Source organism: Plutella xylostella, chromosome 27 (assembly GCF_932276165.1).
Source record: "Plutella xylostella chromosome 27, ilPluXylo3.1, whole genome shotgun sequence".
Taxonomy (NCBI): domain Eukaryota; kingdom Metazoa; phylum Arthropoda; class Insecta; order Lepidoptera; family Plutellidae; genus Plutella; species Plutella xylostella.
The window spans coordinates 7,344,274-7,362,370 of NC_064007.1; the positions used below are offsets into that span (position 1 = coordinate 7,344,274).

Genomic DNA, 18,097 nt, shown 5'->3' on the forward strand with positions numbered 1-18,097 from the left:
AACGGTATAGCCCCACTTGCTGAGATTGTCCTTGCAGCATCCTACCTCTGCTCGCAACCGATTTAGAGTCTTCCAAATGTGCCAGGGGAGACTGTTACCGGGAGCAAGTTTTTCCTCGAGAGGTAGGAAAGAATCTAGGGGCTTCTTTTCCTCCCAGAGCTTTAGCCATGCGTTTTGTGGGTTTTCATCCGTTAAGGACACCTCAATATGTAGAAACGCTTGCAGCGCTTAAGGCGGAAAGGTGCGTCAATATGTGAATAAAGTGGATGTCTGGAGTCACATTCTTGTTTGGCTTTCTCAACATAACATGCCACTTTTCGGCGTATGCTAGGGGGTGCTATCCCAGCCAGAGAGTAGACTTTGTAGAGCGGTTTCGGTTTGAGGCATCCCGTAACTGTGTCGTTAAGAGCAAAATTATAATTTACAAAAATTAAAAAACCGACTTCAAAAAACCATAGAATTGGTCTAAATATTAAATTATTTCTTACTTTTAAGTGTTTTTTTTAAGTCGTTTTTTATTTTTTGTAAATTATTATTTTATTTTATTAATTTGTAGTGTTAGGTTCTTAATTTACTTTTGATTTTAGACAAGTTGCTTATCAGAATTTACTCGCGTATAAAACACCAGTCCACACAGTCCAGGCGTTTTCGAGTGAATCGGTGAACATACATATAACAAAAATATAAAAAAAGGTCCCGACCAATTGAGAACCTCCTCCTTTTTTTGAAGTCGGTTAAAAATATACTTCTCTAGCATGCGCGGACCTTGCCCATATGGGGCAGGCAAAGCTGGCAGCGGAAGCAGAGTGCTAGGCTACTTGTTCGTAGAACTTGCGGAGAGGCGCCCCAGCTGGTAGACGTAAGCCGCCGCAGAAGGTTGTTTCGGGAGCTGACTTTCTTCTTGGTGTTTTGGCAGTGGGTTTTGTACGTGAGGGATCTATCCAGGGTCACTCCGAGGTATTTTGGTGACGAGCAGTGCTGGATTTTTAAAGTATGAAAACCGGCCTTGGTTCTTTTCTGAACCGGTGGAATAGTAATTTTTTTTCCGCCTAGGTTTTTTTAAAGGTAATCTAAAGAAAAAATAATTTGCCTCACTCAGTCGCCCTGCACAAGTTTATTATCGTTCAAAAAATAATTTCTTAACGTTCTAAAATGTAAAAAGTCTATCCAAAAAAAATATATCGGAAGATATCATTATCTATGCAAATCTATCATCACAATGTTCTTATACATATGTAGGTCGGTAGGTAAGGTACTCTACACTGACTGCTCTTTTTGTTTACTTTCATTTCTTGATGGGGCGGAAAACTGTTGGAATAATGATATAAACCAGTACAACCTTATTGTGTGATTGTATTCTATTTAAGAAAAGCAATGTGCTCTATGTACAACTGACATCTTCCTCTTTATCGTCTTACCTGTCTAACCGTGTACATCCAAATAAAAATCCAAATTACAAAAAGCAATCTAGCTGTTTTCACTTACGCCTACCCAATAGGTTATGGGCCCAGAGCTTAAATAAAACACTGAGCATATTATTTTGATAATATTTAAACTAATTATCGTAAAATAGTGAACTGTCATGAGTATGGCGAACACAGCGGCGACTGTTTTTCCTCTCGAAAAACTACGAGGTATGGATAATTATACTAATTGGAAATTTCAAATGAAAATGTTACTTATACACGAAGATCTTTGGGATTGCTGCGAAAGTGAGAGTTGTTCAGACGAAAAGCGTGTACAAAAGGCTCTCGCGAAGATATGTTTGTCGGTGCAGCCGTCAATATTCACATACGTAAGAAACGCGAGCACAGCTTACGAAGCTTGGAACAACTTACAGAAAGCTTTTGAAGACAAAGGATTGTGCAGAAGGTTAAGTCTTTTGAGGATAATCTTCGCGACAAAGTACGATCAATGTCAAAGCATGGAAGACTACATAGGTAGGGTGAGTGATGTCTCACAGCAACTTACAGACATAGGAGCACCTCTAGACGACGATTTCCTGGCGGTAATATTGCTTAGTGGGTTGCCACCTGACTACGACCCACTGATAATGGCACTTGAGAACTCGGATATCAAGCTGTCGAGCCAAGTTGTCAAAGCGAAATTACAACAAGAATGCCAAAGAAGAGCAGGTAAAGATGAATCGGCCACAGCACTTGTAGCAAAGAAGAATTTCAAATGCCCTCGCTGCAAGAAACCAGGACACAGTATCAAGAACTGCCCAAAGAAGTCAAGCACTCCGAGCAACGACAACAAATCTACTAGCTGTCAAGCAAAGGGGGCGAATGGAGCGCTGATGTTGAATGCACTGTCAGCGAAGATGCGGCGTGATCGATGGTACCTGGACTCCGGGGCGACGAGTCATATGTGTGGAAACAAATCAATGATGACTGATTTCCGTGAAAGCAAGCCTGTTGCAGTATGCGTTGCCAATGGTGAGCAGATCTTTACAGCCGGACAGGGTAATGTTAAGATTCAATTGGAAAAAGTAAAGACTATCAGCGATGTTCTGTATGTACCTAAACTGACAGCCAACTTGTTATCTGTCAGTGCTATAACTAAAAAGGGTTATAGGGTTATTTTTGATGATAAAAGTTGTAAAATATATGATGATGGTGAGGTTATTGCCACAGCCAGTCATGTAAATGGTATGTATCAGTTGAATGATGGAACATCAGGTAGGGAGCAGGGCAACTGTTTTGTTTGTCCACAGATTGAATCAAATTTAAGCAGTAAGTCTACTGTTCCTGAGGAGAAGGAGTTATCCATGGCGGCTACATCTGGGAACAAAACTACCCAGGATACTTGGCATCGCCGGTTGGGTCATCTGAATGCCAGAAGCATGCGTCTTCTGAAAAATGGTATGTGTGATGGTGTTGATTATGACGTAGGTAAATTTGAAGCATGTGTTGCTTGTGTCAAAGGCAAACAGAGTCATTTGCCGTTTCCGAAGGCATCAAAGAGCAGAGCCACAGATGTGTTAGGGCTTGTACATACGGATCTGTGTGGTCCGATGCCTGTGCAATCTTTCAGTGGTGCTAAGTATGTATTGACGTTTATCGATGATTACAGTAGAAAGACGTTTGTTTATTTTCTAAGAAATAAAAGTGAAGTTTTCGAAAACTTCAAATATTTCAAGGCAATGGTGGAGAATCAAACAAACAAGAAAATCAAGGAGCTTCGTAGCGACAATGGAGGTGAGTATGTTAGTTCTCAGTTCCGGGAATTCCTCAAGAAGCATGGCATCCGACATCAAACTACTATCCCGCACTCGCCGCAGCAAAATGGAGTGGCAGAGCGGGCAAACCGCACGATCGTCGAGAGGGCCAGATGTATGCTACAGGACGCTGGACTAGACCAGACGGTATGGGCAGAGGCTGTTAATACGGCTGTATATTTAAAAAACAGAAGCCCAAGCCGTGCTGTGCCTGGAGCTACCCCTGAACAGAGATGGACCAATCAAAAGGTAAATCTAAGCCATTTACGTACTTTTGGTTGTGTAGTGTATGCTCTTACCGAGAATCGAACAAAACTAGATTCCAAATGCAAAGAGTACATATTCGTCGGTTACTGTGAGGACAGTAAGGGCTACAGACTGCTAGATCCTTGTAATCCAAGTAAGTGCATAAAAGCTAGAAATGTCACATTCTTCGAAAATAAGTTTTTCAAGAAAGTTAGTAATGATGGTGACATGTTCTACATGGTGGAGTTGGACTGTTCGGCAAATAGCAGCGAGGAAAGGATGCCATCTGATGGTTCCGCTGCTAGTGCAGGTCCTTCTCCAAGTCAGCAGGTTGTCCCTACAGAGAGGCGAAGCGTGGTGTCAAGGGCATTAAGTTCTGAGTTGTCATTGTCAGACAATGAAACGTCAGGTTCTGATCCCACCTATGTACCAGGAGACTCTACGTTGGATTCTATGGACTCCGACTGATGTGTGAGTTCTCAGGGTGAATCGCATCGTAAGAGCGGCCTAGATGTCAAAGGTTACGTTGATGCGATTGGGCCAGCTGCGAGATTGACCGTAGGTGATATAAAGGGTACGTATTTAAATTAGGTAACTCTGTTATTTCATGGGAGAGCCGTAAACAACGAACAGTTGCCCTCTCCAGTACCGAAGCTGAATATATGGCAATATCAGATTCATGCAAAGAGGCATTATTTATCCGTACTTTGCTATATGAATTGTTAGGAAAATTTTCTAAGATATTGATCCATAATGACAGTCAATCAGCTCAAAAGTTATGTAAAAACATGATTGTAAACTTGTGTTTTATGCCAACCAGCTGATTTCATGACAAAGCCAGTAACTAGAGAGAAACATAATTACTTTGTTCAAATATTAGGTTTGATCTAAGTAGGTATCATAGTTATTATGTAAGTACTTTGATTTATAAGTTGATAGGTACTTATGTGTTTTATAGGGTAAATGCTCCTGTTGTTGTACCTACTTATATTTTTATAGGGTAAAAGCCCCTATTGTTGTGTTACTGTTTTGTTGTTATTTGAATGTTTTATTAAGGGCCACTATTTTATGGAGACTGATTTTATTTTGAAATGATTTTGGTTTCTGTTATAAGTACTTTTGTTTTTGTAACTTAAGTTTGTGAATTAGTTTCACGTGTAAGGAGTAAGGTCACAGTACATATTATTATACTGGTTTAAGGGCCACTGTTGGAATAATGATATAAACCAGTACAACCTTATTGTGTGATTGTATTCTATTTAAGAAAAGCAATGTGCTCTATGTACAACTGACATCTTCCTCTTTATCTGTCTAACCGTGTACATCCAAATAAAAATCCAAATTACAAAAAGCAATCTAGCTGTTTTCACTTACGCCTACCCAATAAAAACTACAGGAGCCCAGGGCGCGTAATCTTTAAATACGCCCCTGCCCTTGGAAAAGACAGGTATGAGTTAGCGATTCCCTATATGGACGATTTATTATCCCCAGCATCAACTATAGATGAGGGACTGCTGAAACTTCGAAAGATTCTTGCATCGTTGCGTAATGCCGGCTTAACACTAAATATAGCGAAATGTCATTTCTTTCAAAAAAACCTCGACTATCTAGGCTATGAAATTTCAAGCGACGGTCTTAGACCGGGCAACCGAAAAATTGAGGCGGTGGCATCATTTCCAACACCTACGAATGTTCACCAAGTCAGGCAATTCGTAGGACTAGCAAGTTTCTTTCGCCGATTCATTCCCGGATTTGCTAGCATAGCAAAACCGTTAACAGTTCTTACCAAGACGAATACTCCCTGGCAGTGGCAAAAAGATCAAGATGACGCCTTCAAAACGTTAAAGTCCAATTTGATTGCTAGGCCTATTCTTGCCCTGTACAACCCGAAATATATTACTGAGGTACATTGTGACGCAAGTAAACTTGGCGTTGGTGTAATTTTACTTCAAAAGGCAGACTTAATCTCTCCGTTCAAACCGGTCGCATATTTCAGCAAGCAAACCTCAAAAGAAGAAGAACACCTACATTCATACGAGTTAGAAACTCTGGCCGTGGTATTATCATTAAAAAAGTTTCGTACATACTTAATAGGTCTTCCGTTTAAGGTATACACCGACTGCAACGCACTTAGAACCACATTGACCAAACGTGATTTAGTGCCTCGAATTGCTCGATGGTGGTTGTTACTGCAAGAATACAATTTTAGTATTGAGTATCGACCCGGAGAAAGCATGCGGCACGTGGATGCTTTAAGCCGAAATCCTCTTCAAGGCACCGATCACGACGATCACGAAGACACACGTGAGTTCGAGGTCATGAACGTAACCACTACTGAATGGCTACAATCTGTCCAAATGTCGGATCCGAAAATTAAATTGATTACCTCAATTATTAAAGCTGGCCGTAAAGAGGTTAGCGACATCATGGATAGTTATGAAATTAAAGATAATAATATATACAAAAAAATTAACAATGAATTGAAATGGGTTGTACCAAATGGCGCCCGGTGGCGTGTGTGTCAGCTCAGTCATGATGAAGCGGGTCACTTTTCAGTAGAAAAGACACTGGACAAAATGAAAAAAGATTATTGGTTCCCTAAGATGAATAAATTCGTTCGAAAGTATGTCTCAGCATGTCTAAATTGCGCGTATAGCAAAACCTCTACTGCAAAAAAAGTGGCTACCTGCACCCGATTCCGAAAACAAATATTCCTTTCCATACGTTGCATATGGACCACCTGGGCCCGTTTATCAGGAGCCGAAACGGTAATTCGTACATTTTAGGAATCATAGACGGGTTTAGCAAATTTATATTTATTAAGCCGGTTAAAAATCTTAAGAGTAAAACCACCATCAAGATCTTAGTCGATATATTCAGTATGATCGGATGCCCGAAAGTTATTATATCTGACAGGGGGACGAGCTTTACCTCTGCTACATTTAGTAAATACATGAAAACCATCGGGACGAAACACATTCTGAACGCGGTAGCAACGCCGCGTGCTAATGGGCAAATTGAGAGGTACAACCGTACTATATTAGAGTCCCTTGCAGCGTCTAATCATGGCATGGATGAACGAGACTGGGATTGTCACGTGAATTCCGTGCAATGGAGTTTAAATAACACTCAAAATAAAGGCACTGGTCTATCCCCGTCAGAGATAGTATTTGGGCATAGGACCGTCAACCCTTCGGAGGGCCCAATCCTTAATGCAGTTCAAAATGCGTTGGTTTCTGAGTCAGAAAACAAAGAAAAAATTACATCTCCGATTGTCAGTGATGAGGAGAATATGGTGACAGAATCGGTTAAAAATACTATAGATGAAACACGAAGTATAGCGCGAGAAACCGCTGCAGAAACTATTAGGAAAAATCAACAGGCTATGAAAACTCGATATGATCTAAATAAAGCACCCACAAAGTTCTTTGAATTAAATGATCTTGTAATGATTCCAAATCATAATTATCCAGCAAACGGCAAAAGCAAAAAACTATTACCAAAATTTAGAGGACCATTTAAGATAAGCGCTGTACTTAAAAACGATCGTTATCAAGTATCTAGCATAGACGGACATTCAAAACGTAAATACAAGAGTGTCTACCCTGCTGATGCATTAAAAAAATGGATTACTTTTGCGACATCAGATGAAAGCGACAATGACGATGACTTAGAGCATTGGTACTCAACCTTTTTTATATAAGGGCCACAAACACGTTCAAGTCATGGTGTCGCGGGCCGCAAGCAATTTTTTTTATCTATTATAAAGCGATGTAAACTATCGAATAATAATAAAAAACACATGCATATACTACTATGTGTAAAAAGTATCATATATAAAAGGTATATAAAAGGGATTAGAAACAAAAAATGTGGGTGTGTGGCAAATTTTAGAGATAATAAAATAAATTTGCATGAATATCCAAAATTTTGTAGGTAATAAAATAAATTTGGATGAATATCCAAATCTATTTTATCACCTTCAAAACTTGTTCCTTCAGAAACGATACACATACGCCAACGAATTATCCAATCAACACAACATTTTTTTAAACGCTGTTTTCAGAGTTGGGTTTTAGTAGTCGCGGCGATTTTTCCTTATTGTCTTCTATCGATTGAAAACAGTGCCTCGAAGTAGTAATTCACGGCTCTTGCTTCTTTTTTAGAGCTAGAGCCGTGAGCTGCAGCCATATCTGGTTAATATGGTGGATGCTCGATGGTATTTTTTGAGTGTTTGCTCAAAAATTCATTGACAATGATGATCCTTGTGCGAAAGGCGCGATATCGTAGTGCAAAATCTTTTTTCGTTTTTTTTTTCCACAAATCTGGCTTCTTCGTCGAATTTGCTGTACTAAATTCTACATAACCCGCAAATAATATTATTTTCCTACCGTTTGACTTTATGGCAAGAATTCCGAGTGCACAACACCACGATAGTCATAGAAAACAGTCAACATGACTCTGACTAACAATCGATAGACGAAAAAATAAAATTCGCCACGAGTACTAAACACAACTCTGGAAACAGCGTTTAAAAAAAAGTTGTGATGATTGGATAATTTGTTGGCGTATATATCGTTTATATGGCGTGTGTATCGTTTCTGAAGGAGCAAATTTTGAAAGTGATAATATAAATTTGGATGAATACAAACATTTTTTGTTTTATGGATATAATCCCGATACTTTTTAAACAGAATGTATATTCTCTATTATCTCTCATGGCACGCGGGCCACTGAGAAAGTCCCGGCGGGCCACATGCGGCCCGCGGGCCGCAGTTTGAGTATAGCTGACTTAGAGACTACTGAAAATGAAGATGACTCGAACGATAATGTCGTTATGACTAACACTAATGAACTACTATGAGTTGGACTAGCCTATTTACAAATCAATCCTACCATCATTTGAGTCCCAATCCCATTAGTTAACATTTTCAGAAAGACGACACTCATGTGATTAATGCAGCTGAGTAAAGCTGAAGAATGGATTATATGTCGCTGAAGGGCTAAAATTAGAAGGTATGTGTAAACCTAGCCTACTATTACTTGTTAAGGTGACTGCCTGCGATAAGCAGCACTCACTGGTACTATTATCTGTTAAGGTGAGATTGACTGGTGAACAGCACTCACTGGTACTATTATCTGTTAAGGTGAGATTGACTGTGGTAAACAGCACTCACTGGTACTATTATTTGTTAAGGTGAGATTGACTGTGGTAAACAGCACTCACTGGTACTATTATTTGTTAAGGTGAGATTGACTGTGGTAAGCAGCACTCACTGGTACTATTATTTGTTAAGGTGAGATTGACTGTGGTAAACAGCACTCACTGGTACTATTATTTGTTAAGGTGAGATTGACTGTGGTAAACAGCACTCACTGGTACTATTATTTGTTAAGGTGAGATTGACTGTAATATGCAGCACTCACTGGTACTATTATTTGTTAAGGTGAGATTGACTGTGGTAAGCAGCACTCACTGGTACTATTACTTGTTAAGGTGACTGCCTGCGATAAGCAGCACTCACTGGTACTATTATCTGTTAAGGTGAGATTGACTGGTGAACAGCACTCACTGGTACTATTATCTGTTAAGGTGAGATTGACTGGTGAACAGCACTCACTGGTACTATTATCCTGTTAAGGTGACATTGTGTTTAGCAATGCTAACTGGTACTGAATTAGACTCATGGATTCATATTCCTACAACCAACGATAAGTTATTGATTAACTATTATACATTTAATCATAGATTTTGTACTTTCGCAGGAGTCCTCAAGATTCTACGAATAACAGGGAAGATGCAAGTGCTCTCACTCAACCAGCATGGGATTCTGAAAAAAAAACGGAGAAAAGATCCACGGAAGATGCTTCTCTATACTAATTGTATTAGTAAAATTATTCATTATAATATTTTAACTACAGCCTTAATTTATGCGTGGTGAGCCTGTTGTGTCGTTGTAATTTAAGAATGGAAACATGTATGAAAGTTTTTTTTTTTGTTATTAATTTGATTTATTTACCTACTATGAATGTCGACTCCGTATGTTGGTTAATATTCTTACCTCAGCAATTAATTGTGTTAGCTTGTGTATTATGTTTTTTTTTAGGTAGGTAATGCTCACTAATTAAATTCTCTTTATGATATTCAGTATGGCCGATGTGGAATAGGGGCATTCCAATAACAGGACGGCCGTCTGTTAGCTAAACTATTCCTTTGCTAAAAATTGTTGTTATTTTCCAATATTTTTAAATATGTTATAATTATTTTGTGCATTTTTGTCGCTTACAACACATGATTAAAGACGATACTGGCAACACAGGATTAAAAGAAGTAGGGTTCAGAAAAAATATGAATAGGGAATGGCGGTTCGAAGTTACAATTGTTACAAATGTGCATGTGAATTACTGATAAATAAGCTTTGTTACTGTTTAAAAAGTTTAAATAAAGTGTAAGTGAGTAACTAAGGTGTCTAAATTAATAATACAGATAATAAACCAGGTGAGATGCTGGCAGGTCTATGGCATCATGGTGCCCCCATACAAAATGATAATCTTGGGCTGCTAACTTTTATTTTCTAATCTTTCCCTTGAATATTCACCAAAAGTCATTTAATTTGAAATTGCTGAAAGCTGCTGAAAACTGTTTCTAGGAATTAATAATACCTTTCATATGAACTATCATTTGCAGCTGAATTCCTTCAGGTTACACCTGCAAACTTGAATATTCGTGAAATATTGACAATTTTTAACCAAAATCCGTCAGAAAGTTGCTCCTGGACACCTGCTAAACCGTTTCAATGTTGATAAAACTTCTGTAAGTGTTTTCTAATGAGTCAACACACATAATAAACCAGGTGAGATGCTGGCAGGTCTATGGCATCTTGGTGCCCCCATACAAAATGTTAATCTTGGGCTGCTAATTTTTATTTTCTGATCTTTCCCTTGAATATTCACCAAAAGTCATTTAATCTGAAATAGCTGAAAACTACTTCTAGGTATTAATAATTCCTTTCATATGAACTATCATTTGCAGCTGAATTCCTTCAGGTTACACCTGCAAACTTGAATATTCGTGAAATATTGTCAATTTTTCGACCAAAATCTGTCAGAAAGTGGCTCCTGGACACCTGCTATACCGTTTCAATGTTGATGAAACTTCTGACAGTGTTTTCTAATGAGTCAACACACATATTAAACCAGGTGAGATGCTGGCAGGTCTATGGCATCTTGGTGCCCTAGTACAAAATGTTAATCTTGGGCTGCTAACTTTTATTTTCTGATCTTTCCCTTGAATATTCACCAAAAGTCATTTAATCTGAATGTACTGAAAACCGTTTCTAGTTATTAATAATACCTTTCATATGAACTATCATTTGCAGCTGAATTCCCTCAGGTTCCACCTGCAAACTTGAATGTTCGTGAAATATTGTCAATTTTTCACCCAAAATCTGTCAGAAAGTGGCTCCTGGACACCTGTATACCGTTTCAATGTTGATGAAACTTCTGTCAGTGTTTTCGAATGAGTCAACACAGATAATAAACCAGGTGAGATGCTGGCAGGTCTATGGCATCTTGGTGCCCCCATACAAAATATCCACTAACCATCAAGGGCGTCAGTAAGTAAACGTCGTATTTTTTTGTATTTTTATTTATTTTAGAACATAGTATAGTGTTTATATGAATACTTAACATTATTATTCCAATGTTTTTGGGGCTTTTTACGTGTTCTAATTGATAAAGTATTCAATGACTGAAGTGACCATCTTAATTTGGTCGGCTATTCAAAGGCTGCTAACTTTAGGCTGCTAACTTCACACACCTGTAAGTGTCGTAACGTAAGCTACTTTGAAATCAATGAAATCGTGATCGTTATTCGCTAGTACCTATTTCGTGAATTTTTGAACAATAATTGTTTGTTAAGGCTGAATTAATTTGGTATAGATAAGGAATAACGTGTGAAAACAACAATATCTACATGCGATCTCGGATTTTATTAGTATAGTATGGTTGTGTAATTTTGATCTTTTTTGAATGATTAGTTGATGAGTAAGTATTTTGTAAGTTATTATAATATATTCTTATGTTAGTGATAGTCTTGGAAATTTAAAAGGAATTAACGAATTTAAATACAAAACATGAAACATTGATAAATATGAGAAGAAATGTGAACAAAACAAAAAAGATAAGCTCTTAAGTACCAGGTAATTCTTCGTATTTGACCTACCTACAATAAACAGTAGTGTCACATTCGAATTTTGAATTTGCTTTCTCAAAAAAAGCAATAGCTATTCGTCCTGCCAGTACCTAGGTATTAGACCGCTAGATCAAATTCTAATATTCCTAGTTCAGAAGTCAGTGACCCCTCCGCGAAACACTAATATATTTGCTTGTTCCGTAAACGTCGTACCTACCGTTACCATACCGTTCCGGTGACAGCACACATAAATGTCTAATATTTCTTAATTCTATAAGATTTTAAGTTTGCTCGTATTGTTAATTCGCTCTTGCGGTGCTAATAAACCAATCTAATCTTTAATAACAATATACAATTCATTAGTAGGTAAATAATGAGATATGGATCAATTTAGTTCGCTCTCACCGGAACAGATAAGTTTGTCGCATACTTCCGGGATCCACCATCTATATAAACGCGCTTGTTGTTGTTTTGCGGTCGAGGAAAACAATTATTATTATTTCTGATTAATTGTGGAATGTTCAGGTGAAAATGTTGTAAAAGTAATAAATAAGTAAGTGGTAACAAGTGAGTTTAATATTGGTGCACCCGCCCTATCGGATTTGTCAATACTAGTTTGTAAATTAATGGCAGGGAAATATAGCTGACCGCTAAATCGTAACTAAGCTAAGTACATACAAAAAATAGGAATTTATTACCGAAATAAGCAGTGCGCAGCGGTGAGCACGTGGTGCTGTGTGAGTATCACGCCCCCACAGAAACCCAGCAGCAGCTTCTGACGCATCTGCAAATACAGCGATAAAGTACGTTACATACATACATATACATACATATGCACTCACAACTATAATCCCCGAAGGGGTAGTCAGAGGTGGCTCACAAGCGAGCCACCCACTTTTCGCAGAACATTTTGTACTCACGTGATAGGTTGCGAACCATATCGCCGTTTTGGGATAAGTACCATGCACTTAGGATACACATCTAGAATCTAGATGTGCAGGTTTCCTCACGATGTTGTCCATCACCGTAAGAGCACGTGGTATTATTGTACTTAAACTCCTTAATTCAAAGAATTCATTGGTACAGGCCAGGATTTGAACCCGCGGCCTTGATTGAGAGGACGAGGCCTTATCCATTGTATCCATTACACCACCACCGCTCTAAAGTACGTTACAATGAGGGCTATGTATAACTTACCGCAAATTTAAAATAACTTAAGGCTACGTCAAACAGAAAGCATTACTAGCGCGCGTCAGAGCGCTAACTTGACGCCGCGCTATGACGCCAAGATGTGTTGTACTACTGTTCGGGCCCAAATAAACCGGAACAGCGCCATCTAGTGGCAAGCTTGGTACTACTACAAATACTGCCACCTGATTGGATGTAGATGGCGTGAAGCATTATCACTGTGATTGGTTGAATTGTTCCCTACCCCAATTCCTCGAATATTTTACATTGTAACTGACTTATTTATCAATATACGTTATATAAGTATTCCAAAGCGGTTGTTCATTATTTTAAACACCAGAAATATAGGACAAATTCAATACGCAAATTAGGCCGCTACAACTACTACGGTAAACAGAGCGCCAGCGCTAGCGTCGCGTTGCGTGTGACGCGCGCTAGTAACGCGTTACGCGACCTGGTTTGACAAAGCCTTTAGAAAGTTAGCTAACTTCATGATTTTAATTTTTAGAACCTACCTCCTTTTAAACTACAGTCTTGGGAAACACATAGTAAAGGCTACCAGTTGGCTGTCCAACGCCAAATATATGTTTTTTTTATAACTATACCTACTTACAGTTGAATTTTAAAACACTGAAAACTGACGTTTCTAGTTATAATCAAAATCATAAGTAAGTAATGTCACATCATTTTGAAATGATCTGATAACTTACATCAGAACTCCCAACAGTTAACTTTCATTATGGATGGATGGATATTGAATACCTTCATCATTTGAATTTTTAGATCATTTGAGATGTATTTCTCGGACATACTGAGACGCACTGACCCTACCCGTACAACTGTGTACCTACGGTCACAGTCACATCAACATCACTTCCTTGTTTGGTGTCAGTATTATGAAAATTTTGTTGACAGCTCCAAACGAAGAAATATAAATAGGTATCTATTTTTTTTTTATTCAGGATTATTATATTTGTGTAGGTAATTTACCGAAATATTAAATCTACTAATAGCCGTAGTCGTTTATAGACCCGAATATTTACATAATTATAATCATAGCATATCTTCTATAGCATCTTACCAATATTATTTTTTTCCATTGTCTCATAAGATGACGTTGTTTTCACCTATAACGTTAGTAGGTACTTACGTAGCTTTAAATTTGTGATGTAGGTGTGTGTTTGACTTGTGCAAACTTTGTAATAATTAAATACAAATATAGGTACTAAGTACTGTTAGCGTTTACATTTTTAAATACTATTCTTGTATTAAATAAGTAACACTATTTTCCATTATAATGATCTTATTGTAATTTAGCTATTATTCTGAGATCTGGGATTGACCAGAGTATAGCTGGAACGGAGCAATCGCTCATTGTCTATGGTTTGTCTGTGATTCGAAAGAGGAAGTGAGATCCGGTGCCGGCCATCTTAGAAAAAAAATAAAAACGACAGATTGTTTGGTTGGATTGAAAATTGCAATTTATTATTGTTAGTTGGTGATTCGGTGCCTTTATCTGCTTCCTTTCTCTCAAATTATCATCAGTGTTATTGAGCATCTGTTAAGGTATAATTTTGTTTATATCAGAAGTGAAAGTGGTTCGCGCCTACCGGTAAGTCATTTTATTAAAATAACTTTACAATCTCATCAACAAGTGCTCGGCGATTAAAAAGCGTAATCTTTATTAGAACTACGTAGCCTCTATGATTATTGAAAAGCAATTTACTATTCTTTTAAACTAATATCACACAAACTTTAAATCAGACTAACCCACACAAAGTTATTAAAACACGCGTTTATTTAAACGCGATAGTCACGCATTTTCTTAGTGTTAACTTTATCATTGAGATCTCAACACCGAAAACTGAAATCGGAGATTTACTAACAGCAACAGCTAGTTAATGTTTTGTATTTACTTACTTGTATTACTTTCGCTTAATTATTATTTTTATTTTTTTTGCGTCATGCTTTTTGAATCTCGCGGACGCTAACCCGAGTGTGTTCATTTTACGATTGTATTGTAAAATGGCGTCTTGTCCTTGTGACCCTGCACTGACTTTACGACGAAAATTTGTCAGCCTGATGATTAGTACCTAATCACAACAGTTGTATAAAATAAGTAGGTATTATAGGCTAAGTTAATCTATAAACACATTACGTACTTTAATAAATAAAACTATACACATACCTACTCGGTTAACTACAAATTTAACGGAAAAATAATTGTAAAGTTCATTTACTTCCATGACTAGATTGATAAATCCAAAGTCACTAGGTACCTACAATAAAGTATTCAATAAATAAATACACATTCAGTACAGTACAACCATAAAGTTATGAAAATGAAGAATGCGATTTTGCAAAAACGGCTAGGTACCTATTTACTAGCAGTTTGAAAACAAAATGTCAATTGATTATGGTTTGGCATGGCACTTTATAGTCGGGTTGTACCTACATACGTTCGATACTCCACAGAGTAATAACTAGAGTTAAGTATATTACTCTATTCGTGTCGAACAAACTCAGATGTTTACATAATAATATTCTAAATAAATGGGTTCGATTCCCTACCAGCATAAGTTTGAAATATTCTCACAGTTCTTACAGTAAGGCGGGTACCTATTTACCTACCTTTTATCTACTTACCTACCTACTAAAGTGTTCTATGTGTCTGGTTACGTACCAGCGTATCTGCAACATATTCGTATGATTACGACGATTAGAACCTATCCCTGTCGGAGCGAGATGTTAAAAATCAAATACCGAATATAGGGTAAAACTACCAGTTACCGTTATAAAGTCTGATACCGAATATAGGGTAAAACTACCTGTTACCGGCCATCGTGTACATTGGAGATTTTAGAATACCTACTTTTGACTTTTTTATATAGTTTTACTATTGGTATTTATAATTAATATGCATAAGAATATGCCTAAGTGTATTATATTTATTTGATACAATATATTGAAGATATAATTTATAATGAACGATTTACCATAAAAGTACTAATAAGTTATACAACATTTTACTTACATAACTAAGTTGTTATCTGTAATTAATCTGCAATCTCTCTCCCAATTTCCTAAAACCCCGATGACTTGGACTATATGTACATACCTACTGTTTTAATTACAACTTTATATCAATACTTACTTACCTGATTAAATTATTCTCAAATTAATGCTGAAAGATGAAAATATGTCTAATACACCGCCATTACCGTCGAAGTCATGGGAACAGACCGAAATAACCCCAAGAACTTCTCTATCCAGAGATCTATCCGTTGATAGTTCTCGAAAGTTAGGACGTAGCAGGACGAGAACAAGAGCATCGCTATCATCACGGAAAAGAAGATATCGTTCTCGGTCTTCCCGTAAATTACGTACACGTTTGCGAGGCAGAAATAAGAGACATCAATCATCAAGCTCATCTTCTTCTGATGGGATCTACGAGTATGATCGTAAACGTAAACGACATGCCAGTTCTACCAACAGCTCTTACTCATCGACTGCAACTGACTGCAGCCGCGAGCGTAGATCACGATCACGTACGCGTAGAACCTCTCGAAAGCGACAGCGTCACGCCCGTTCCCATCGTGAAATGGAAATATCAGTGATGGAAAGGTTCATGAACGCCTTCACTAATCATGAAAATAATGCGTTCGTGGGAGTTCAGGATGTAGTACCAAAACTTGACCCAAGTCTAAAGAACCAATCCACAAGAGCATGGCTTAATAAGGTCAATGAAATCGCGGTTATGTATAAATGGACGGAAAAGCAGAAAATATTTCACGCACTTTCTAAACTGTCGGGCCTAGCCCGTAGATGGTACGAGGGCCTTACGTCTGTTGATTTAACATGGAACGAATGGCAAAGGAAGCTATTAAAGAACTTCCCAGATGATAGAAATTACGCAGACAGATTAACCGAAATGCTTGATCGTAAGAGCCGCCGGGAGGAGACATTAGAAGAATACTTCTATGATAAAGCTAAACTTGTTAATCACTGTAATATTAAAGGCAAGGATGCTGTAGATTGCATCATTCATGGAATCTACGATAACAATATAAGACTAAACGCACAAGGCGCTAACTTTAAGAGCCCGAATAAATTACTGCGGTATCTGCGAGTCATATCAACGAAAACCAGTAAGGACTTGAAACGGACGGCTCCTGCAGCAAGAACGAACATATTACAATCCAGAAACACAGAAAACAATAGAAACAATAGAGTTTATAATTCGCAAAGGAATCCCCGATGTTTTAATTGCTCAGAACTAGGACATACTGTCCCTAAATGCCCTAAAGAATTGCAACGTTGTACCAAATGCAATTTGTTGGGACATATGCCTGAACACTGTCGAAGAGGTATGGTCAACAGGAACGAACGGCCAAACCAGCCTACATCTAATGAAAAGGTTAATATGATTGATAATATAAATAGAAATGAAACCCCAAAATGTGAATCAAATATTTATCTTAAAGTAGTCAAAGTAAACGGTACTGATAGGCAGGCTTTCTTAGATCTAGGAAGTCAATGTACAATGATAAAGAAAAGTTGTGTTCTGGACTTAAATTTAGAGTTACAAACTACATGTTTGCCAATATTGAAAGGATTCGCATTTGGTTGTATGCAACCTTTGGGCCGTGTAGAAATAGATGTGACTGTGGATTTTGTTAATGCAAAGATAGACGCGTATGTTGTACCAGATGAATTTCTTGGCTACGAGTTACTTATTGGCCAAAATTTAACTGAAAGATCGGAAGTTATCATTTATAAGACAAACACGCAACTAATTTTGTACACGGATAAATGTGATTTGGCAGATGACAAAAAAATTAAATTATATAATGTATCCAAAATTTGCATTAATGGAATCCATAGTCTAGTCACTAGAGCCAACGAAAATATCACTGGTTATTTATATTTACCCGGCAGTTCTAACTTTAAATGTGGAAATGAGTTGATTGTTCTACCGGGAGTATACCCGATAAATGAAGGGTTGTGTCAGATAGTGGCTATTAGTTTTTCAAGCCAAGCAATAACCTTACATGAAGGTCAGCTATTGTCCCGTGCACGAATTTTACCAATTGATGTACAGTCTGAAGATCAGCATAATGAATTAAATGTTAATAAAATTATACTCGAGGACAATGACAAAAACACGGATGTAAGAGTAGACGACATAACAATTGACATGCTTAATGTAGGATCTGACGCAACAGAGGAAGAAAGAAGTTTGTTACTAA

The 18,097-nt window shown here is 37.6% G+C and overlaps 1 protein-coding gene and 1 long non-coding RNA gene across 3 annotated transcripts in view; one reads left to right on the forward strand and one right to left on the reverse strand.

Moving 5' to 3' along the window:
• Positions 1-18,097, reverse strand: part of LOC125490748 (trypsin CFT-1-like) — a 303,958-nt gene that overhangs the window by 277,852 nt on the left and 8,009 nt on the right. For both annotated transcript variants that reach the window (XM_048631010.1, XM_048631009.1), the window contains one exon: positions 12,359-12,444. In XM_048631010.1, coding sequence (XP_048486967.1) covers positions 12,359-12,444 — 86 coding nt within the window. The remainder of the gene's footprint in view (positions 1-12,358; positions 12,445-18,097) is intronic.
• LOC125490763 lies at positions 8,261-9,927 on the forward strand. Its single transcript, XR_007267897.1, has 2 exons — positions 8,261-8,482; positions 9,233-9,927. It is a non-coding gene; the product is annotated as an uncharacterized LOC125490763 (long non-coding RNA).